The 24,186-nt window shown below is 35.0% G+C and overlaps 1 protein-coding gene across 2 annotated transcripts in view; it reads right to left on the reverse strand.

Annotated features, from left to right (window-relative positions):
- The window catches only part of LOC145260575 (battenin-like), a 141,221-nt gene that overhangs the window by 63,531 nt on the left and 53,504 nt on the right, over nucleotides 1-24,186 (reverse strand). For both annotated transcript variants that reach the window (XM_080118853.1, XM_080118854.1), the window contains exons 3-7: nucleotides 19,129-19,177; nucleotides 13,008-13,107; nucleotides 11,050-11,106; nucleotides 6,509-6,588; nucleotides 3,895-3,980 (exon numbers count right to left, since the gene is read on the reverse strand). In XM_080118853.1, the coding sequence (XP_079974979.1) occupies nucleotides 3,895-3,980; nucleotides 6,509-6,588; nucleotides 11,050-11,106; nucleotides 13,008-13,107; nucleotides 19,129-19,177 (372 nt within the window). The remainder of the gene's footprint in view (nucleotides 1-3,894; nucleotides 3,981-6,508; nucleotides 6,589-11,049; nucleotides 11,107-13,007; nucleotides 13,108-19,128; nucleotides 19,178-24,186) is intronic.

Consider the following 24,186-nt stretch of genomic DNA (forward strand, 5'->3'; position numbering starts at 1 on the left):
ACAAGTAATGTGCCTCCTCCAGAAACAATAATGTATCTCCTCCCCTCTATATGTGTTAAGAACTGTTGTATCATATCTTCCAGTCTGTATAAAAGTCTCCAAGAATCATCCCAGTCTGTTATAAATGTCTCCCTCATTATCATCACATCGTCATGACGTAATATATATGTCATTATCATTCTGTGTTATAAGAACTGTTATATATGAAGTCCCTCAGTATTATCATTATCTGTTCTGTGTCCCCGTTACACATGTCCCGTTAATGTCTGTCCAATATGAACCCCCAATATATTCCCCCACTATACAACAATAGGGTAAGCTTTTTTATTGTTTTTTGGCCAAAAATCTGGCTGCCAAGGGCTCAAAGTTCAAAAGATTTGACTTTTGCGGTCTTGAGCAAACTATTCAGCAAATTTTGGGTCTAAACATTTGAAATTTTACATAAAGGGTATTTCGACATGCAAGCAAGCATTTTAATCAGTTTTTAGGCAAAAATTTGGTTGGCAAGAGGTCAAAGTTGAAAGAATTGACCGTTGCAGACTCTACCAAACTCCTCCACCAATTTTGGGTCTAAACACTTGAAATTTTAGATGTAGGTTACCTGGACACAAGTCAAACTTTTTAATATATATATAAATAAACACATAAAGTTATGAACAATACATAGGGCCCGAGCAAAGCCAGGCTGAACTTCTAATATATATAAAAAAATTTATATTATTATTATTATACGCACCATTCAATAAGTCCCGATCTTAACTAATACAATAAAAACAAGTTTTAGGCAAAATTCTACTATATTCATCAACATAGTCTTCTTCTAGAGTGATATACTGATGCCTCTCTTACAATTCAATACCTTTGTATTTGTGATCAACTTGTGACAGGATACATTGCCTTGGTAAAAGAGTAATTTTTTCTTCTTCATTTGTTGCTATTTTTTTTTCTTGATTTCTTCCTTCAAACACATAATGCTAGATAAGATTTGTTACCAATGATTCTTCTTTTCTTAACATAATTGATGAACAAAATACTGTGTGCACCCCAAATTATGGAGGCTAAAATTTCCCCTGCTGATGTTTGCATCGTGGTCATTTGGAACGGCTTTCATCTGCTGCTTTCAACTCAGCTGATTTGACTCTGAAGTGATGCATCCATGTCACAACCATTGATGCAAAAAACTCTTATGTTGAAAAAGCTGTGATCAACGCTTTTAATCGTTGACACATTTTTGTTTGTGATCAGCTGTAATCAAATGCAGCCCCCACTTTGAATACAGCTTCATTACTTAATGCAAAATGTTGAATGGACTTCTGAGATTTTCAATTCCTCTGCTATCTTATACAACTTTAATCTATGATCAGAAAAAACGAATTTGTGAACATTTTTTATGTTTTCCAGAACAAGTACCAAATTTGCGCAACCTAAACATTCAGTATCATTTATGTTGGTATGATCACATTTAAAATTTACATATCACTTTTTAACCACTGTTTCAAATGGCACAGTGTACAACTGACACGCTTTGCTCAAACAATATTTTTGCTATCAAAAAGCAATGCTTTATCAACACACAAAATTTTTAGATGTTTCTATTGTTTTGAAAATTTACAACAATAACTTCACTAATTTAATCGAGCTCAAATTTTAACATGCGTCATTTGAAGGTTGGTATTTAATAAAAATCACATGGATTTTTATTAATTATGCAATCTATGTCAAACCTGGGACTTATTGTGTGATGTTTTGAATATATTGCAACAATATACACGGTTTCAGAATTCTTGAGATGAGGATTGATATTTGTATCATCTGGAGTATTTTTTAAATCTTGAATGTCATTCACATAACGTTTCAGCCAATATAACCTCTGACCTTCTTCAGGTGAAAGGACCCGTGGCATAACGAATATTAGTGTTAAGTAATAATTAGTTCCAAGTGAGGTGCTTCTGGAGTTATTGTTGAAGGTTCAATCTTCGGTGTGATTAATACAATTACGAATTACTTAAGACTTCTACCTGGTCATTACTAGGGTTAGGACAACAGCATATTCTTTTCATTGTTTGACTCGAGTGTGTATCCGTTGATATCTAATATGCTTTTATATAGAGTGATGTGGTTCTCAGTTGATTAAATGTGTCCGTGTCGGATATATACTCGAGAGTCAAAACAATGATAAGAATATTCTGTTGCCATAGCTCTAGTCATGACTGATAGAACAAGAGTAAGTTACATTTGTAGATTAAATAAAGTGTTCTGTTCAATATTCCATACAGATTCCAGAGTTTGACAAAAAGATTCGACAAAATGCAGAGATTTCATAGGCTAAAAACATTGTGAGAATAACACCCAAGAACAGTACCTTGAATAATATAATTTTTTTTTTTTACATAGGAATCACCACTTATCAAGGCCCAGAGACCACTCGAGGATAAGGGTTAAGAGTGTACAGTAGTTAATTGGACAATATAGTAATCATTAGTAATGGAAATTTGGTAAATTTGTTAACTTAAGTAGAACGGCTCATCAAGAACTTGTTTATGTTGGACTTGAAGACAACCATATTGTAGTCAGCTGGAAATCGGAAGACAATTCTACAGGCGTGCAGTTCTAAGAAAGAAGCTTTGTTCATGGAATCTACGTTTAGGTTTAGGCACAGATAAAGAGTGTGTGTGTGGAGGGGTTATTGATAGCGTTTTCAGGTAGACGAGTGTTTCTTGTGAAAGTTTGGTGAGGGGGGACCATAGATTGAAGCTTAGTCGAGTACTTGCCATGAAAATAACAATAAAGCAGAGAAAAACTCGCAACATCTCTTCTGTGAGATAGAGGCTATGAAGTCTATTTTGAACTCTATCAAGGCAGGACAAGTCCTTTCCAGCATCTCCTGCCCAAATGTGGCAACAGTACTCCATCCTTGAACGTACCTGGCTCTTATATAGATAGAGAATTGCATCAGCAGTGAGATATTTACTGGACCGATAGAAGGATCTCACCATTTTCCCAGTGGCCTTGGCAACAGATTTGATGTACATGTTCCATTTAAGATCAGGAGTAAAGGTCAAACCTAGAAGCTTGTCAAAACATGACTCCTCCCCAAGACGAGAGCCATTCATTTCAATTGATGACAGATGGGGATCAGAACGTTGATGATGTAAAGATAGAAGCTTGGTTTTAGATGCATTAAAAGTAACCAGCCACTCCTTTCCCCATTGTACCATGTGCTCAAGATCAAAGGAGAGAGAATCAGAGAGAACTTGGTCGTTTACGGTCTTAGATGTGCTACCATAGATAGTAGTGTCATCAGCATAAATGTCTATGAATGATGTAAGGATATGATTTGGAAGATCATTAATGTAGATCAGGAAAAGAGTTGGGTCCAGGATGGACCCCTGAGGGACTCCAGCATTAATATTGTGAGCTTCTGATTTTTGCCCATAACACACACAATTATTTTGAGATTTGTTAGAAATTTGTCATCAGGCCCACACAGATTACATTTTTACTGGTTTAACATATCTTTTAACAAAAATGACTTATTTGCATGCTTTCAATTGTATATTAAACAATGAATAAGGGTTCATTTGCCATTAAATTGAAAACAATTTATGAAAACTTGCTAAGTTAAAGCACTGAAAAAAAAATTAATATTTTGTTTTGTTTATTTATTGTGGCCGGCATAAGTTTAAAATATAAAAATACTTTAAGATATGTTTAATACTAATACATAAAATTTTTAATTTTTTCACTTGTTATTCTTGAAACTGGAAAAATATTGAATTTGGCAAAAGAATAAAATATATGGATTTAAAAAAAAAACAATAATAAGCCGTCTTTATCATAATAGTGTGATTGTAATGAAACCTCTAGAATGTTGACAGCTGCCATATTACTCACCTAAAATGCTTAGCCATATTGTGTCTGCCGTGGCAACAATGAGAAAACTGACAGTTGTCGCGATGATGATGATAGAGATTTTAAAGCTGCAAATAAAAATGAAAACATCTTTTTTCAAATGAAAACATCTTTTTTTAAATGAAAACATCTTTTTTCAAATGAAAACATCTTTTTTTAAATGAAAACATCTTTTTTCAAATGAAAACATCTTTTTTTAAATGAAAACATCTTTTTTCAAATGAAAATCAAAGAAAATCTTATTGAATTGTAGATTTTGGTATTTTCAGTTTTTTTAATTAAAATTTTTTTTTAACTTTTACAAATAAGACATTTCCACTGAAGCATATCAAGCTACTGTGATTCATAAGGAGGCAATTTAGGGGGATATTTAGGCAGCAAGTTGTTTGTTCACATTACACCAAAGTTTCTGCATGTTCGTACAGTCGAGGCAATACGGAACAGGGGGAAGGAATTCCAAAAGCAAGTGATCTGAGGAAAAGTTATTAGAGTAGAAAATTTTATGGCATTTACAGTGGAAGGGCGGGATTTAGCAACTAGTCGGGTGATTCAAGGGTATTTTCATTTAATAATGCAGGTTCAAATGCAGTAAATGGACATACTTGTAAAACAAGCACAGGGATGCAACATTGTGGTGATGTGACATGGGCTCGAGCTTGGTAGACAGTGCAAAACCTATTAGTTTAAAAATTTCTTTTTTTTTTTTTTTGCACTTCTGTTCAAGAGGGAAAGACAATGGTTAGTGTACCAGCTCAGATATGCCAACAATACTTTGTGCATGGGAAAATGGTGACTTTATAGATACAGAGGATACTAGCAGGTGTGAGAAGTTCCGTAGTCTAATAATAATAGGGGGGGGGGCTACCTTAGTGGCAGACTTGGTATATAAACATTTATAGGATTATTTCATATTCAAACAAAAAACAATTCATTGATGCATTGGTCCGTTTTACGTCATATCAACACTTTTGTTCTTTGTTTCTTTAATCTCCAAACACAATATCCATTTTAAAAAATTGATTGGGTTTGTTGTTTTTATGGCATATCAATCCTTTTTTCAATTATTTAATGCTAAAACAAAATGCTTATTGTATGCAATTCATTGAATACAAGTTACTATTTTATAATTAACTAGGAGAAACATGTGAATATGTTTCTAAATTTGAAATTAAACCCAAAAGATCTAAGAAAATTTGATATTCATTCAAATAAAATAAAATTTGAAGGTCAAATCCTGTCAGATCTTTTGATCCCTTAGCCTATTATCTTGTGTTCCTTAGCTATTGCAATTTTGTGAAATTATGATCAATGTGTTTCCATCTTATCTACTTTTTCGTGGTAAATTCTACAAAAGTTTGGTCTATTTTTAATCCTCACATTTTTGTTTATATACCTCTGGGACAAGTTCATACACATTTAGTTTAGAAAATTTTATTTTAAAATAATCTGCTGAATCCTTAATACTTAGTGATGATTCTTAATACTTACCTCAGATGCCTTATCAATAGGGATATTTGTATTAAACTATAGCAATATTCATGCAGCCATTTTAAATTTTCTGTAAACTTTTTGAATTGCAACAAAAATTGTCCACAGATTTTCCAGTGAATCTGAGCAACAGACAAATAATTTTTAACTGCATCAAAAATGGAAGATAAAAAACATTTTTTTTTGCTGCCTTTAATTTTTCATTTCTTCACTGCAATCTTCTCTTGCGCAATTTTTAATTTTTCATCTCGCTCCTTCATCGTAATCTAGTGTAACAAATGCATGATATGTTTTGTTTGAATGTAGGTGCAATATCTTGCATTATGTTCAGTTGTGGTTAAGCTTCATACATGCACAGTGACTTATATAATGGTATAGATGAGAGGACACTGTGTTAACTCGAGTTAAATTCTCACTCAAGAATTGATGCCAAAGTTGGTTCAGTTTCTGATTAGATTTCATCATGACAATATGTCCTATACTGTTCTTTTTCCAGAAGCAGCTAGATAAGATGAAACTTCAGGATACTACATTCTGTTTTTAGTCAGTCTGCTAAACTAATTGTGTGCTGTCTCCTCAGGTTGGAAACGGGGAGCCCCTCCCCTGCCTCTATTAATAGAGAACAGTTTCTAATACCAAATAAGAAGCTGTGGACAATAGGGAATTAACTAATAAAAATGAGTAAAAGTAAATCTACTAAATACTAGCAGCCGGCACCCAGGATAAAAAGGATCCCTCAACTCATTTATGCACCAGGTGGGAAGAGGACTGTGACACTATAGTCATGACAGAAGCCAACCAGGGTCATCCACCAGGCCTTGATGAAAAAGGTCCTGAACCCATATCACCAGTACTCTAGCAACAAAAAAAAAAATATTAGAGGGTTATAGTACAGCGTTTCCTTTGAACAATATTGATTTATACTTGGGTGAATATGTTGGTATTTTTCATGGAAAATAGTGACATTCTTCCAGATCTCATCAACATTAAAAATAAACAAGTGTTTGTTAACATTCTTTTAAGCAAGTTTAATTAGTGACATCACAAGATCCTTCTAAAAAATTGTTAAATTGATGAAAAGAATAAAAATTGGAGACAACGTTCTTACTTGTATGAAAGTCTTTGGATGTAGAAAGGTGCAGACAACTTAATAAAAAAACCTGGTAATATGTCTGCAAGTAAAATTGCCTGAAAGAAAAATGGAATGATAAAAAACTAATGTCTCTTTGGTGGAGGTAAAATAAAACTAAAAAAAACAAAAAGGAAAGGGAAAAGAAAACAATAAAAGTATTTATCATGTAACATCACAACAACATTTCTCCAATAAAGATTTACAACATTTTATGTTGTCTTTAGCAACATAAAATGATTTAAACAAACATTTTAAAATAGAAATAAATATTAACTTCCTGAAATATTAGGTTATGAAAATAAAACAACATTTTTATCTTAATCATTTGTTTCAAGGAAAGGAAACATTTTGAAATGGTCCAAACGATGTTTATTTTTCTGTAAAATCAATATCAAGACAGATTTAATAACGAGGGACCTACAAATGATTGTGAATTAAATTTTGTCTTAATTGAATTTTCCAAAATTTGTTGCACATTTGATTTATTATTGTTGGAAGTATTTTCTTATTTGTTATTTGGCACTATTAATTCTGATTAAAATAATAAAAAAAAAGGTTTTTATACAATTCCTGTTTTTCCTTTACTAGTATTAAGTTGTATTTTGAATTGTATTGAGGCCATGTTAGCCAAGCCAACTTTTATCACACAGCTTGCAAAATAAGAGCAAAAACTGTTGGGTCCTTCAGCCTCACTTTCTTTCTTTAGGAAAGGACTTTCCTCTCCTCTCATCATTTGCTCTACTTCAGCAAAAGCACTGTCGCCTATCCGTCCGAGTTTGATCTTTTATTCCACTGAAATCTCGGGAATTCTCGCAGTTAGTCTCTCCCTCTTTCCCATAAAACCAACCATGCCTACTGCTTCTTCTTCCTCTTCCCTCTCCCAACCCCTGACAGCAAACAGAACAGACTTTCTGTCTTTTGGAGGTGAGTGAATTAGAAGAATTACTACTACAAAGAGCTACTACATAAGCATTAAGAGTGAAGAAGACTCTTTAGCGATCTGTCTCAAGGAGGTTAGTTTTTTTGATGTTCTCGATAAGGATTGTGTTTGAAGTTTTGCTCCACTTTTCAAACTTTGGTAGCAAAACAATAGAACCTTCTTTTCTGCAACTGACTATGGTTGGGCTTTTAACTCTCTCATATTTTGTTTTTCTTTGGTTGCTAGAGTTGGTGGGGCCAGGACTTTTTTTATCAAAACCTGATAGTTGACCCTCGTTGGCTTTTGTCATGGCTATAGTGTCACAGTCCTCTTCCTGCCTGCCTGGTGCATCAACGAGTTGAGGGGTCCTTTTTATTCTGAATGCTGACTATAGATTTATTTTTACTCATTTTTTTTTTAGTTAATTCCCCATTGTCCACAGCTTTTTATTTGATATAAGAAGCTGTCCTCTATTAATAAAGGAGGGTTTCCTTGTTGGCAAGCTGATGAACGTGCTGGATGATTTGAGGAGACAGCACACCATGTTTTGAATATTTAGTCAAGATTTACTTCCAATGAGAAGTATCCTTATGTCAGCATCTCTGACAAACCCCTGTATAAAGAGACTGAAGACATCCGAGGATAGTGTCGCAAAAAACATTCAGTTTCTCTCCAGTCGTCATTCAATGTGCAACTGAATGAGATTTGAAGTCAAATCTTGATAATAAAGAAACATTTTAAGATCACAAAATTCATGGATTAAATAAAAAAAATAATACATCAAGGGTAAATAACTCCATCAAGTACTGGTGCCCCCATAATGTAAATACCCCCAATCAAACCGTCAGTCTGTAAGATCCAACCCTTTTATAGTAGACGTTTCAAGATGATGGACGATTTTCTACTCTAATAGCTTCTTCTCATAAACTATTAGCTTTCGAAATTTCCCTCCTGCTCCCTGACTGTACTAAAACGTAGAAGTTTAGATGTAATGTGAAAAAGCATCTTGTTGCACAACTCCCCACTTAGAATGCCCCTAATTCACAGTAGATCCTTACATCTTTGTGTTATTCTAAGTTGAGAGGATCCTGATTTTATGTTTACAGACTTTGCATTTGTGGATGGTTTTGGACATGAGCCTCATGGCATTATAGTTTAATCATCATGGGTTGTCTAAAAGCAGACTTCTGTTTCTCCAGAAAGGGATTATGCCAGTGTTTCTAAAGCTTTTTTTTATTATTCTAAGATATTATTTTTCCACAGAGATCTTTTATCAGGCTAAGAGTCAGCAATGCAATCACCTAATCATCTAAAAACTAAAGACACACTCATCTGCTTTCAAGTAAAGACTATAAATGTGAAAGCAAGCTACTCTTAAAGTATGATAATCACATTATGGGCAAATGGAGAGGCGGGGGGACTAATGATACAGATTGATAATTTATTTACAAGAGTAGTCTCCCTTGATGCAAGAAACATCATTTTTATTTTTTATTTTGTTTTTGTTTGGGATATTTACAAATATATTGTACCTCTGGTGCAGATAAAGTATTTTCTGAAAATAAAGCTACAAACACAAAACGTTAAAAAACACTGAAAAATAAAAATTTCATCTTGACATAAAGTTCAGTGTTCGTTAATGTCAAATCATTTCATTGCTCTTGATTCGCTTTTTTTATTTAAAAAGTTTTTTTTTAAAAAAAAAAAAGGACATTTTTAGATTCTTATAAGATTATCATCATTTTTAGTTAAATGTTAATTTTACATACTGGCATGTGTTGGACAGCTTTTAAAAATTGACTTCCAAACTAACCTATCTCTGGCCAGATCTTTACCCCCCCCCCCGGGCCCATTTTATCATTCCCTCCCATGTGTTCCTAGCTGACCTGAACTGTTCTACACCTACTGACCCAAGAACTCTCATCCATTTTGTCCAATGTGACCATACCATCAAAGTCTTCTCTTCAGCAAACATCTCCATATACTGTCAAGATTTAATCTTTATCTGCGATCATCAGAACTAAGTCAATTTTACAATTTTGCAATCAGCTGGAAAGCAGGCAAACGGAAGAGAGTTAGTTCCACAGGTGTGTAGTTCTAAGAAAGAAACTTTGTTCATGGAATCTACGTTTAGATTTAGGCACAGATAAAGAGTGGGGAAAATTATTAATAGTGGTTTCAGCTAGACGAGTGTTTTTCATGAAAGTTTGTACACATATGTATAAGTGAACCATAGATTGGAGTTCAGTCGAGCACTTGCTATGAAAATAATGATAAAGTAGAGACAGGCTTGCAATGTCTCTTCTGTGGGAAAGAGGTTGCAGGGAAGAGAAAAGGGGGTCCCCCATATGGCTACGAAGTCTATTTTAAACTCTGTCAAGGCAGGATAGGTTCTTTCTAGCAGTACTCCATCCTTGGATGTACCTGGCTTTCACATAGGTAGAGAATTGCATCAGCAGTAAGATATCTAATGGAACGGTAGAAGAATCCCACCATTTTTCCAGCGACCTTGGCAACAGATTTGATGTATGTGTACATTACACATCCATTGTATAATTTTCATAACATTTCACTCAATACAATGCAATGCAGAAAACTCTCACTAGCAAGGTTTCAAATCCATACATTTTCATACTGTATACACATGTCCGATAAACTTTTCTCTTTGTCAATACTGGTAACATTCTTCTGGTTAGTGATGGCAGAAGTTCACTGAAATTACTTCATCCAATCATAATTCTGCAATCACAATAGCACCTGCTCCACCCTGTGCTCCAATGATATCACTAAGGTAACAAAACTTCTTGACAACAAAACTGACAATAAATTGCAATTCCAATGCATCTTTTATAGAATCTACAAAGGATGCAATGTTACGTTTGTGGAAGGCTAAGACATGAATCAAATCGTATTCAATACATCTTGACCCGATTCGAAATCATCAAGATGTAATGAAAGAAAATTTTCTTCTTCTTAAAAAATGCAAAATCGCTGAAGACACAAATCCTGTGGTAAACATGAAAAAAGTTAAAACTTATTCGATACATAATTTGACAAAATATGATTTAAATTTTAAACTTCTTGAAAATCTCTTTCAACCACTAAATTAAAAAAAAACTATATTGAAGACATGAGCAAGTTTCATCTGATGTTCTGCTACTCTGACAGGCTCAAGGCATTTCCTTGAATCGTGACGATGGAGAAGTGCTTGTGAAGCCAAATCAATTCATGATCGCCCCTGGTGTGACATGTCAGTAATAGAACAAGGATGTTGAAGAAATCTCGCATGACAAGACCCATCACTCCACTTGTCTTCATGACTGCCAATCTGTTGAGAAAACCAACATATTTTTATCGCTTGTGGTTCTCTGTTGATGCTGTTACGGTTTTTGTCAACTTTGTTACTGATAAGTCAACATCAGTAATATTCCATATTAGTGATTTGCCATTTGAAAAGGAAATCAACCTTTAATCATTAATTGCTGGTTTGTGTAGAAGTGAAATTGCAGAAAAAAATAAATAAATAAAATGCATACTTTTTGCAAAAAAATCAAACAGACAAAAAAAAACAACAACATAAAATAAAATGGATACTTACACCAGTTCCAATGGGGTTGCATTTAAGAATTGTGCTGTTTTGTGATGTTGTGTTTGTCTAGCAATGTAAGAAGATAATTTACTTTAAACTTTAAAGAAAAATAATTTCACACAGTTGTTTTCCTAATGGAGAGATTATGTATCCAAAACTTAAAATATAAAAAAACACACAATAATAAATAATATTGGTCGGTGATATGCAAGTGGATCTTTATGTGAATAAAAAAAATATAAAGAAAAATCTGTATGATAAAAAGAAAATATTATTCCAAAAATCATGTAAATTGATCAAGTAGTTTTATTTTTAAATAATAGAATAAAATTTTATGAGTAACAGAAGTGTGGCTGCCTTGTCTGCCATTTTGAAAACAATCTAGAAAAACAAAGGGAGATGACTGAATAATTCAAACTTGTGAAATTTATGGTGTAATGCTTACAAACTTTCAGTAATCATTTAAAAAAATTTTATTTTCTTTATTTTTCATCATGGGGACATTTTAATATAGAGGTAATTCTGGACGAGAACCCTGTCAATTTGTCTATTTGATGAAAGGAATTAAAAACAATTGGTATGTGTCAGCTGCAAATAGTTTTGTTTTTTGTGGTTTCTGTATATGATCAAATGATGATAGCCATGCTAGGAGTGTCTAAACAGTTGTCAGAAGAGAGCAGGGATTTCATACTTTGTAACTATCTGGAAACTATCTGGTCTGCAAACACTAAACGTCTCAGGATGGAATCATAAAAAGTTCCAATAGAAATCACAATCGCTTGATTAATCATCGTGTGATCAAACAACTTAATTAGGGTTGCTCCTCCTCCGCCAAACGAAATCGATATCAACGTTAGTTGCAATAATGTCGCCTCAGCATGTGACCTAAATTCTACTTGATTATTATTCTTCAGTGTAGGACCTACATTTAAGAATCCGTGTTCTCTTTTTGATTGCTTGCGTTCAGAAAAAAATATTTTGGGAACTTTTAGTCTATTTTTCTTTTTTTTGTAATCTGCATTTGTTGAACATCACATTCATATCATATTTTTTTATGAATTGATATTTACAAAAAAATTGAAAAATAAATGAAAAAGAAAGCAACAAAAATCAACCTGCTCCAAGGTTGCTGCTGTTGTTACGGCATGTCAACAATCATTGGATTATTAGTGCATCATGCATGTATATCATTAATTCGTAGACTAATTTGAATTTGAAGATATTTTTGTTACATACACCAGCTGATTGTTGCTGCAAAGTAAGATAGCTATTTTTAAATTAGTGTTTCTTGAGATTTATGTTAGATATTCACCCCCCTCCCCATCTTATTTTAGATGCTCTTTGTTTAATCTCCTAACAAATAATTAAACTTAAACTAATTGAGTTTTGGCTCCTGGACACTAGATGACAACTTTCAAGAGCAAATTCATGCAAACCACTTCTTTTAAACTCAAATTCCAGTTTATACATCACAAACAAACACAGATACTAGACCACAGGCAAATAAATATCTACAACAACATTTGATGATTCTTAAGATAATGATTTAGGACATTTCACATCAACTACTATGATTAACTAATGAAGATACAACTTGATCAAGTTGGGAGTATGAAAATGTTAGAATTTGGTGGCAGAAAATACCAAAAATATGACATATTTTGAATTCCGTAAAACTCTTATTACCCTAATGTTCACTACAAAAGATTGTACATATCCTGCCAGAAGATAAACACATTATTTCATTTTTTTTTCAAAAATGAAAAGTTAAAGATTAGAATAGTCTGGGATGAACACAGATGTTTATAAAAATTGCTACATTTATAATATTTTTATTCTTTACAAAATATAAATTATTTTTGACAAAAGACATTATTTTATCTGCCACAAAAGGTTTTGCGAGAGACAAAATGCTGCAATAATTTATGAAAAGAATTTTTTAAAAAGTGGCTTTGAAATCTACTTACAATGTCTGTCTTGTTTGTTTCACCTCTTTCTTCCCTGAGAATATCATGTGCGGCACTCAGCATAATGACGTAAGCAAAATTATTACACAAACCAAATATCCTATCAAAAACAACAAAGATTTTTAAAAACAGCTCGCATAGAAATCCAACATTGTCTGGAAGCAAAAACTTGAAACATATTTCTTACTTTCCTGAAATTATTTTGATTTTGTTTCAGAAAGACCTATAATAAAGTTGTATTTTTTTTTTTTTTACTTTTAACTTCAAAGGTTTTATTCTTTTTTTTTAAACGTTTCATAAACTTTCTTACATACACATACTATTAGTGAACACAAACACAATTATAAAGATGATGCTAGTTCCGATTGAGCAAAATCGTTTTTTATATATCTCAAACGTGCATAGTGCAATTAAAATATGATTTCAGACTCATATACATAATAATGTTTGGTATTTGTGAGGCCAAGTAATCAAAGCTGTAGAAAAAAAAAGGAACAAATTTCCATGGTCAAAATTTTAGAAACATTTCTTTTTATGGTGATATGCTCTTCATATGAGTTAGATTTAATAATCCCTGAAGAATGAAACTTAATTTATTAAACAATTTATAAATTGAAAGATGATTTGGCACTCATACAAACGGAAAAATATTGAATTTCAAGTGAAACAAATGGTACCTAGAGGATCGTCAGGTCTCTTTTTTTTCTTTTTTTTTTTTTTTTTACATGGGGGTCACCACTTATTAAGGCCCGAAGCCACTCAGGGATAAGGGTTATTGCATGTACAATGAGATCAATGAGATAGTATTGTAGTAATCATTAGTATTAGGGGTTTTGATAGAGTGTCTTACTTAAGGGGGCGGTTTGTCAGGAGTTTGTTTATGTTGGACTTGAAGACGTTCAAGTTGTAGTCAGGTGGGAAACAAGCAAGCGGCAGAGAGTTCCACTGGCGTGCAGTTCTAAGAAAGAAGCTTTGCTCATGGAATTTACGTTTGGATTTAGGCACAGATAAAGAGTGGGGAAAATTATTGACAGTAGTTTCAGCCAGACGGGTGTTTCTCGTGAAAGATTGGCGAAGGGGGGGGGGACGAGGGATTGGAGCTCAGACGATCACCTGCCATGGAAATAACGATAAAACAAAGACAGGCTCGCAACGTCTCTTCAGTGGGAGAGAAGTTGCAGGGAAGAGAAAAGGGCATCCCCCACTAAGTCTATTTTGTACTCTGTCAAGGCAGGATAGGCTGTTTTTAGCAGCTCCTGCGGCAACAGTACTCCATCCTTGGACGTACTTGGTTTTTATACAGATAGAGAATTGCATCAGTAGTGAGATATCTTCTGGAGCGGTAGAAGGATGCCACCATTTTCCTAGCATCCCTGGCAACAGATTTGATGTATGTGTTCCATTTCAGATCAGGAGTAAAAGTCAAACCCAGAAGCTTGTCAAAACATGGAGCCTCCCCAAGACGAGAGCCATCCATTTTAATTGATGCCAGATGGGGATCAGAGCGTTGATGATGTAAAGATAGAAGCTTGGTTTTGGATGAAGTAAAAGTGACCAGCCACCTCTTCCTCCATTGTACCACATGCTCAAGATCAGAGGAGAGAGAATTAGAGAGAACTTTGTCATTTACGGCCTTTGATGTGTTGCCATAGATGGTCGTGTCATCAGCATAAATGTCAACGAATGATTTAAGTATGTGTTTAGGGAGATCATTGATGTAGATCAGGAAGAGAGTTGGGCCCAGGATGGACCCCTGAGGGACTCCAGCATTAATACTGTGAGCCTCTGATTTCTGCCCATCAACCACTACTCTTATGAACCTATCAGAGAGAAATGATTTAATGATTGAGAAAACATTTCCAGTAATACCGTAGCTGGAGATCTTGTGAAGTAGGCCCTTATGCCATACCTTATCGAAGGCCTTCGATATGTCAAGAGCGATTGCCGTGGAAAGGAAACCTTTGGCAAGAGATTCACTAATCCTATGTGATATAACCGTTAGCATATCTGCTGTAGATCTTGCAGAGCAGAAACCATATTGCATGTCACTAAGAAGGTTGTTTCTGTTGAGGTGGTTGACTACTTCTTTATTTAATATGGATTCCAACAACTTACTCAAGGTCTCAAATATTAACATATCCAAAAATTACAAAAAGCAATAAGGTAGAAAAATAATTATTAATGAAAAAAGAAATTAGTGAAAAAAAGGGAAATCACTACATTATGCTTACCAGAAAAAGAGACGAGTTTACAGGGGAGATAATTAAGTTCTGTTGTTTATGTCACATGACAACCGTAATTCAAAATGTTGAACAAAATTTATTCCTCATCTAAACTTTATGGAAAACAGTTTTTCATTATTATTTTTCTACCTAATCGTTTTCCATAATTTTTGGATATGTTACTTTTTTTTTTTTTGTAAATTACATTTTCACCCAAACAAGGCACAGTGCAACTTTAACGTAGGGGGCTACTATCAGAGACATAAGTTGAAGGGATACTATGTAGGGAGTTGAGCAGCAAGATGTCTGTTCACATTACACTTGAACTTCTGCATGTCAGTACTGTTGGGGAAGCAGGAACCTGGAAGGGAATTCCAAAGTCTAGCAGTTCTGGATAAGAAACTATCGGAGTAGATTTGCAACATGGCAATTATATATACGTACCATTTGTTTTACTTGAATTTCAATATTTTTTCATTTGTATAATATAAAAGCACCAATAATTTTAAAGCCACTGGATGCGTGATGATTGGTGTTTTCTGAGGCAAATTTGTTTACAATCGAACTGTTACAGAAAACCTTATTTTCCCAGAATGCTCCAAAACAAATAACTGTTCTTTTTATGGGGTGCAAGGGAGATATCTCTATTTTGCATACTTTTTTAGACAGACTCACAAGGTATTTTCACACCAGTCGTTATCAGTGATTGCTCATTGGTAAATTCCACCATATCATGGTCATCAACCAATTTTTCATTTGTCAAGAGCAACATACCAGTATCAACCTTTATCTGTTCATCCCACTTCTTTGGTGTCTGTCCTCTTGATGCTTCTCTTTATTTAACAAATATGTAATTTTTCATATTAATATTAGTAAATTTATTTTAGTTTAACTTGTTGCTGGCTATCTTGCTCTTGCTTGTTGCTGGATCTCAACATTTTGAACCCAGAGAGAGATTTAGCTGTCATACAAAGCTAAGACTCTGTAACATCATCTGTGTATAGATACTCCCTCAGGCATTTGTCTATTAAAATGGTCCTATGGCGATGGAAGTCATTTTTGGGCTCATGGACTTTAAGTGTCTGAGGGAGTGGCACTCGTCATACAAGACATTGCAATCATCATCATCATCATGTCTCACAAAAACTTTCAACAGGGTCAACGGATCCTGACAAGATCAGTATCATTTTGAAGCTCAACATCTCGGACAACAAATATCAAAAAATTGACCGAAAACATTAATTCCTTCACCCTAAACTCGGCCGTTTTGTACAAGGAGGGGTCGATTTTTTTCGCCGACATTTTAGCAAGTCATCGTCACCATTGGATTGACTTCAGTTAATTTCAACGCTTTTGACTTCCCGGTCATATCATGGAGACATCGGCTAAGATGTCAGATTTTCTTTCACTTTCTTTTCCGCCTTCGCGGCACAGGTTCAAGCCTACCTGCCTACTACAACTTTTTTTTTGCTCAATGCACACCTCCAAACACCTGAGCAATGCCGGCCACCCATGCTAGTCTTAAATAAAAACAAATAATTATATTTTGGACCAGTGAGAAAACTTTCTGAATTTATTTGAAATGGTCTTTCCAAACCAAGAGACAGATTTTTCTTCAAGAAAGCAGTGGAATCTAGTCGACCCGAATCTGTAGATGGGTGTTCCTGGTGCCCCACTCTGGGTGCTCATTTCCGTAACATTTCCTTCCAGTCACGCACACAAATATTAATGAACACACAGACACACACAACTTATCACATTATCATCTGCAAATCTATATAAACTATGCAACATACAAATATCTGTGTGTGATATTGCAAAACTAATCAAAAACCTGGATTCCAGTAAAGCAACTAGCCCTGACGGTATTGCAATTATAGTGCTCAAAAAGCTTCAACCAGAACTAGCGCCCATATTTACAAAGATGTTTAAGCATTGTCTTCAGGAGAATTGCTTCCCAACATCCTGAAAAACCTCATGAGTATGCCCCATATTTAAGAATTCAGGTGATCGCTCATCTTCCTCTCAATACAGGCCAATAAGTCTCCTGTGCATCATGAGTAAGTTACTGGAATCTGTGTTAAATAGAAAAGTAGTCAACCACCTAAGCAAAAGTAACCTCCTCACTGACATGGAATATGGCTTCCATTCTGCTAAATCTATAGTAGATGTGCTAACAGTTACATCTCATAGGATTAGCAAATCTCTAGATGTAGGCTTGCTTTCTAGGGCAATTGCTCTTGACATATCAAATGCCTTTGATAAGGTGTGGCATAAAGGTCTAGACCACAAAATCTCCAGCTACGGTACAGCTGGAAATGTCTTTTCAATTATTAAATCATTTCTCTCTGATAGGTTCATAAAAGTAGTGGTTGATGGGCAGAGATCAGGAGCTCACAGTATTAATGCTGGCCTCTCTCAGGAGTCCATCCTGGACATAACTCTCTTTTTGATCTACATCAATGATCTTCCAAATCACATTCTAAGATCATTTGCAGACATTTATGCTGACGACACTACCATCTATGGCAACACTTCGAAGGCAGTAAACGACAAAGTTCTCTCTGACTATCTCTCCTCTGATTTTGATCATGTGGTGCAATGGGGAAAGAGGTGGCTGGTTAATTTGAATGTATCTAAAGCTTCTATTTTTCCATCATCAACGCTCTGATCCCCATCTGCAAAAATCAAAATGAATGGCTCTCGTCTTGGGAGGCTCCATGTTTTGACAAACTTCTAGGTTTGATGTTTACTCCTGATCTGAGATGAAACACATACATCAAATCCGTTGCCAGGGCTGCTGGGAAAATGGTGGGATCGTTCTACTGCTCCAGTAGATAGATCACTGTTGATGCAATTCTTTACTTATATAAGAGCCAGGTACGTCCAAGGATGGAGTACTGCTGCCACATCTGGGCAGAAGCTACTAGAAGCAGCTTATCCTGCCTTGACAGAGTTCAAAATAGACTTCGTAGCTTAGTGGGGGATGTCATTTTCCCTTCCTTGCAACCTCTTTCCCACAGAAGAGACATATTACGAGGCTGTCTCTGCTTTATCGTTATTTTCATGGAAAGTGCTTGCCTGAGCTCGAATCTAAGCCCCCCCCCCCCACTATCCTGACTTTCATGAAAAACACTCGTCTAGCTGAAACCACTATCAATAATTTCCCCCACTCTTTATCTATGCTTAAACCTAAACGTAGATTCCATGAACAAAGCTTCTTTCTTAGAACTACACGGCTTTGGAACTCTCTTCCGTTTGCCTGCTTTCCAGTGAACTACAATATGATTGTCTTCAAGTTCAATGTGAAAAAATTGTTGATGAGCCATCCCCTTAAGTAATCCAATTTACTAAATTTAAACTACTAACAATTACTACATTTTCCCTTGTACACTCATTAACCCTTATCCTCGAATGGCCCCTCGGCCTTGATAAGTGGTGAAAAAAAGAAGAAAAATGTTTCAATTAGATTTATTATAATAAACTTTATTAAATAAATTTTGAATAAAATATTTCAATTAGATTTATTATAATTAGTTTTAACAACTAAATTTTTATTAAATAAAAAATTTTAATTAGATCAGTTACAATTGATCTTAATAACTGAATTTTGATGAAATAAAACATTTTAATTAGATTTATGAAAATTGATTTTAATAACTAAATTTTGATGAAATAAAACATTTTAATTGGATTTATGAAAATTGATTTTAATAACTAAATTTTGATGAAATAAAACATTTTAATTGGATTTATGAAAATTGATTTTAATAACTAAATTTTGATGAAATAAAACATTTTAATTGGATTTATTAAAATTGATTTTAATAACTAAATTTTGATGAAATAAAAAATAAAATAAATAAAAAATATGAGGATAAAAAGAGGAAATTTTTTACCAAAATGCTGCTAAATTCCATTTATTTTCTTCTTTATTTTTCAATTCGTCTGTAAAAAATAATAAACCTATTTTAAAGAACTAGAATAATTTTGTAATGTCAATGAAATGAGAAAATTAGATAAAGAAAAGAAATTGAATTTAATTTGGTTTAAAAATGAAATTTATTCAGTAAATACATAATTCAATATTTGACAAAAAATGTTTGGAAGTTAAAAGCACATGAAAATCTGTTTTAAATGCTAAATTTAAGAAGTCTATATCTGAGACATTATCAAATTTTTGATAGCTTGAGAGCAGGATCAAGGCGTTTCTTCTAATTACCATGGAAAGGCACTTGTAATACAAAGACAATTCATGATGGTTCTATAGGAGGGAAATGTTGTGCATTTCTCACCGAATAATTACTTAAATAAACACAAGGCCAAACGACATTGCTTTTAACAAAACAATAATAAAGATCTCAAACTAGAAAGAAAGAAAGTGTAAACGTCTGTTTGAAGGTGTCGTCTGCCATCAGACTGCAGTCGTCAACAAGTAACAGTGGGAGGGGTGAGTGAGAGAGGTTAGTATAGGTCGCTTGCTGGTGTATCACTGGCAATCGCAGCTGAGATCCCAAAGGGCTAAAAATAGTCCTTAAGGGGACAGCTCAAATCAATGTGCCCTGCCAACCGATTGGTCAGTGTGGCTGAATCACTTTTGCGTTGGGCATTGATCCATTTATAGTAAATAGTTTGTTAACTGCTACAGTTCTTACTTTAGAGTAAAAATTTTTTAAACAGATCTTATGAAGAAAATAAAAATATAAAACTTGGAAATTTTTTTTAATTATATCAAACTTAGTGTAAATGATTAGAATGCCTTGAATAAACACTAATATTAGGTCTTCCAAATGGGTTTGTTTATGCTGTGAAATTGGTAAAAACTGAAATTTTCGTAAAATTTTACTTACGATACATTGCAGGTTATATTTATGAAATTAGTATGTAAGTAAAATTCAATCTTTTCTAATGATTTTTTTTCTTGTACAATCATTAGTTTTTGATTCACGTTAATTTGAATTATGTAACTATTTTAATGACAAATGCGTTTAAGTTTAACACTTTCAACAACAAATTTTTAGTCCTACATCTGTGACATTCACACTAAATTAATCCACTTTGAAAAATCATTCAATCTTATAAAAGAAAAGTTATTCTTCAATTTGGTGGAGAAAATATAGAATTATAAGTTCACTCTAATTTTTTTTCTCTTGCTGTTTCTCTCTCTCAGACCTTTTTCTTCCCTGTCTTCTCTGAATAAATATTTAGAATTTCATACTATCTTTCCATATTTAAAAAAACTTTTGTTTGATTTCTATATTAAAAAATATTCCATTAAATTAGGTTCATGTTCTTTATTTCATGATTTGTAATTTTTCGGGTCATGGGTCGTCTATGATCTATTTTAATGGATAATATCATCCCTTATGATGTCATAAAGGATCTTCCCAGTATCTTCAAGGAATGGAAGACTATGACATATCCCTTACATATTGGCTATCACAGAATCATATAACCAAATTAAAGTTACATAAGACGAGTGAAATTGCCGGTAATAACTTCCATTATATTTTATTCTTATACACTTGAAGTTTAGGATTTTAAAAAATTATATAAAAATTTAAATAACAGTTTATAATATGCCTTTTTTTAAAAAATGATTGATGATTTCTTTTATTAAGCAAATTTCAAGGCTTTGATATTCCTTTTATTTTTTTACACTCGACAAAATATTTCAAAATTAGAAAATTAATTTCTAATCCAAAAATGAATCAAATATAAAAAATTTTAAACTTGTATCTTTAGTGGATAACTTTTTATAAAAAGTTTGGTAAAAACCCAAAAACCCATTTTTCTCACCAACTGCTAAAATGGGTTTAGGCTGAGTTTATAGGAGGGAAATGTTGTGCATTTCTCTCCTAAGAATTACTTAAATAAACACAAGGCCAAACGACATTGTTTTTAACGAAACAATAATAAAGGGTTTATTTAAAAAAGGCAAGATTGTATCTCAGACTGAAGAGAAAGAAAGAAAGTGTAAATGTCTGTTTGAAGGTGTCGTCTGCCATCAGACTGCAGTAGTCAACAAGTAGCAGTGGGAGGGGTGAGTGAGAGAGGTCTGTATAGGTCGCTTGCTGGCGTCTCTCTGGCGATCGCAGCTGAGATCCCAAAGGGCTAAAAATAGTCCTTAAGGGGACAGCTCAAATCAATGTGTCCTGCTAACCAATTGGTCAGTGTGGCCGAATCACTTTGGCACCAGGCATTGATCCGCTTATAGTAAATAGTTTTTTAACTGCTACATCACCCCCTGCTTAGGCGAAAAGCCGATGAAGAAAAATAAAAAGGTAGCAGTCTTTAGAAAAATACAGAACACAATGCAACGTAATGTCTGGAAGTTTATGCTGCCGAAGAAAGAATATATAAAGGGGTAATGAGAATAGAAAGTTCCAGCTAAAATTTCTTTCTTTTTTTTTTTTTTTTTTTTTAAATAAACCGAATTTACAGGGGTTTAAATATAATTTTTTGGGCCAATGTACACGGCGGCCACTACGTGTAGTAGTGACATAGTTGTCATTTTCAGTATTCACTTCAGGTGTATGATGTGTGAATGTAGGTGGGATATGTGTGTCTTGTGTTTCTGAGTCAAGAAAAGCTCTTTTCACTCTATCAACAGATACTGTTTCTTTTTTGCCCCTAATATCCAGGGTGAAAAGTTTAGAAGTGCGTTATAACACGCAATAAGGACCAGTATAAGGTGGTGTTAGAGGGGCTTTCACACAGTCTTTTCTAAGAAATATGTGTGTCCATGAAGAAATGTCTTTGGGGACCGAAAATTTTATGGTCTGTTCCCTAGGTTTCATGGGTGGGAGCTTACTAAAGTAAGCTTGCAATCTGTTTATAAACAGAGCTGGATCTGACAATCCTAGTTCTATCAGGATCAGCATCTGACCTGGCAGCGATAGAGGTACTCCATAGACAAGTTCGGCTGGAGAGTATCCCAGGTCCTCTTTGATAGCTGCACGACAGCCAAGAAGGACAACAGGTATGTATTCGCTCCATCGCTGTTGGTCAGGGTAAGTGCGTAAGGCAGCTTTCAATTGTCGATGGAAGCGTTCTATCATCCCATTCAAAGCTGGGTGATAGCTTGTCGTTTGAATATGTTTGATCCCTAAAATCCTGGAAAGTTCCTGGAACAGGTGGGATTCAAACTGTACTTCACGGTCTGTGGTAATTGTTGTGGGGACTCCATAGCATAATATCCAGCTCGAAATATAAGGGCTCGTGCTACAGATTCAGCCAAAATGTCCTTTAGGGGAATAGCTTCAGGCCACCGTGTGAAACGGTCTATACATGTGAGGAGATAAGTAAATCCCTGGCTGACTGGCCATGGTCCAACCAGATTGATGTGAACATGGCTGAACCGAGCATCTGGGGTGCTGAATGTTCCCAGGGGTTCACGGATATTGTTGTGCACCTTTGACTTCTGACAGGAAACGCAGGAATGTGTCCAAGCAGTGATGTCACGCCTCATATTAGGCCAGAAAAATCTAGCTGTAATCAGCTTCACTGTGGCTTTGTGTCCGGGGTGTGCCAGATTGTGCAGTGTGTCAAAGACAGCTCTACGATGAGTCATGGGAACAAACGGTCTAGGTGAATCTGTTGAAGTGTCACATATGATCTGCGTGTCCGAAGACGGCATGGGCAGATATCCGGATTTGCAAGTTACGAATTCAGGTGACGACAGATCCAACGTGTCCAGACTTTGCTGGTCTAAGGCCATTTGTTGTAAATCGATATCTGAAGGTGAGGACAGAGAATTAATAGGGAAACGGGATAAGACGTCTGCCACAGTGTTCAGTCCCCCAGAGATATGTCGGATATCGCTGGTAAATTGCGAAACAAAATCCAAGTGACGAGTTTCGCGAGGTGAATATTTGTCCGGCTTAGCACGCAGTGCGAATGTAAGTGGACGGTGATCAGTGTAGACCGCAAATTGTTGGCCGTCGAGTGACTGCTGAAAGTGTTTCACTGCGAAGTACATAGCCAGGAGTTTGCGGCCAAATGTATTGTAACGTTGTTCTGCCGGTTTCAGCTGCCTTGAAAAATATGTGAGAGGTTGTAGTTGTTGGTGCTGTTGTTGCAACACTGCACCTACAGCTGTGCCCGATGCGTCCACAACCAGTGAAAACTGGGCATCAGGCACAGGATGTGCAAGTAATGTGTGTGATACTGTTGAAACCATTCGAACAGTAGGTGGAGGTGAGTGACATGTTCCTCAGGTGAGGCACTTGCCACTAGAATCTCGTCTATGTAGTTATAGACGAAGTCTAAATCACGCACTACCTCGTCCATGAAGCGTTGAAAGGTACTAGCCGTGTTTCGCAAACCAAAAGGCATAGTTAAAAATTCAAACGCTCCAAACAGAGTTGTTACAGCAGTTTTCGGGATGTCGGCTGGATTCACTGGAATCTGATGGTATGCAGTGAAGAAGCGAAGTCCTGTATGTGTGGGATTGGGTGACGATCGGGTACCATAGTGGCATTCAATCATCAGTAGTCCCCAGTTAGACGCCAATCTTCGGAACGTTTCGGGACCATATGCAAAGGGGAAGCCAATGGACTGGACGAGGCGCGTATAATTCCCAGTTGCAGCATATGGTTGAACTCTGCCTTCGCTGCTTTAATTTTGTCAGCAGGGAGGCGTCGAGGTCGTGAGAATACAGGGGCACCTGTGGTCTCAATATGGTGAGCTGTTGAGTGAGGTGGTTCACTCACAACAAAATTCAAGTTAGTTAACTCCGGGCAGGAGTTTAATAATATGTGATATGAATCATCGGCAGAAGCAATGAAAAATACAGGGCCAATAGATGTGAAGTTCGATTTTGAACCAGTGACGGAAAGTTCTGTATTAGCATCTATCAGCTGTTGTCTGCATATGTCAACTAATAGGTTGAAGTGATGCAGAAAGTCCACGCCTATAATGGGATAGGGCAAATCAGCTATCATAAAAACCCACGT

The sequence above is a fragment of the Euprymna scolopes genome, chromosome 36 (genome assembly GCF_053919585.1).
Source record: "Euprymna scolopes isolate OS-2025 chromosome 36, ASM5391958v1, whole genome shotgun sequence".
NCBI classification, from domain to species: domain Eukaryota; kingdom Metazoa; phylum Mollusca; class Cephalopoda; order Sepiida; family Sepiolidae; genus Euprymna; species Euprymna scolopes.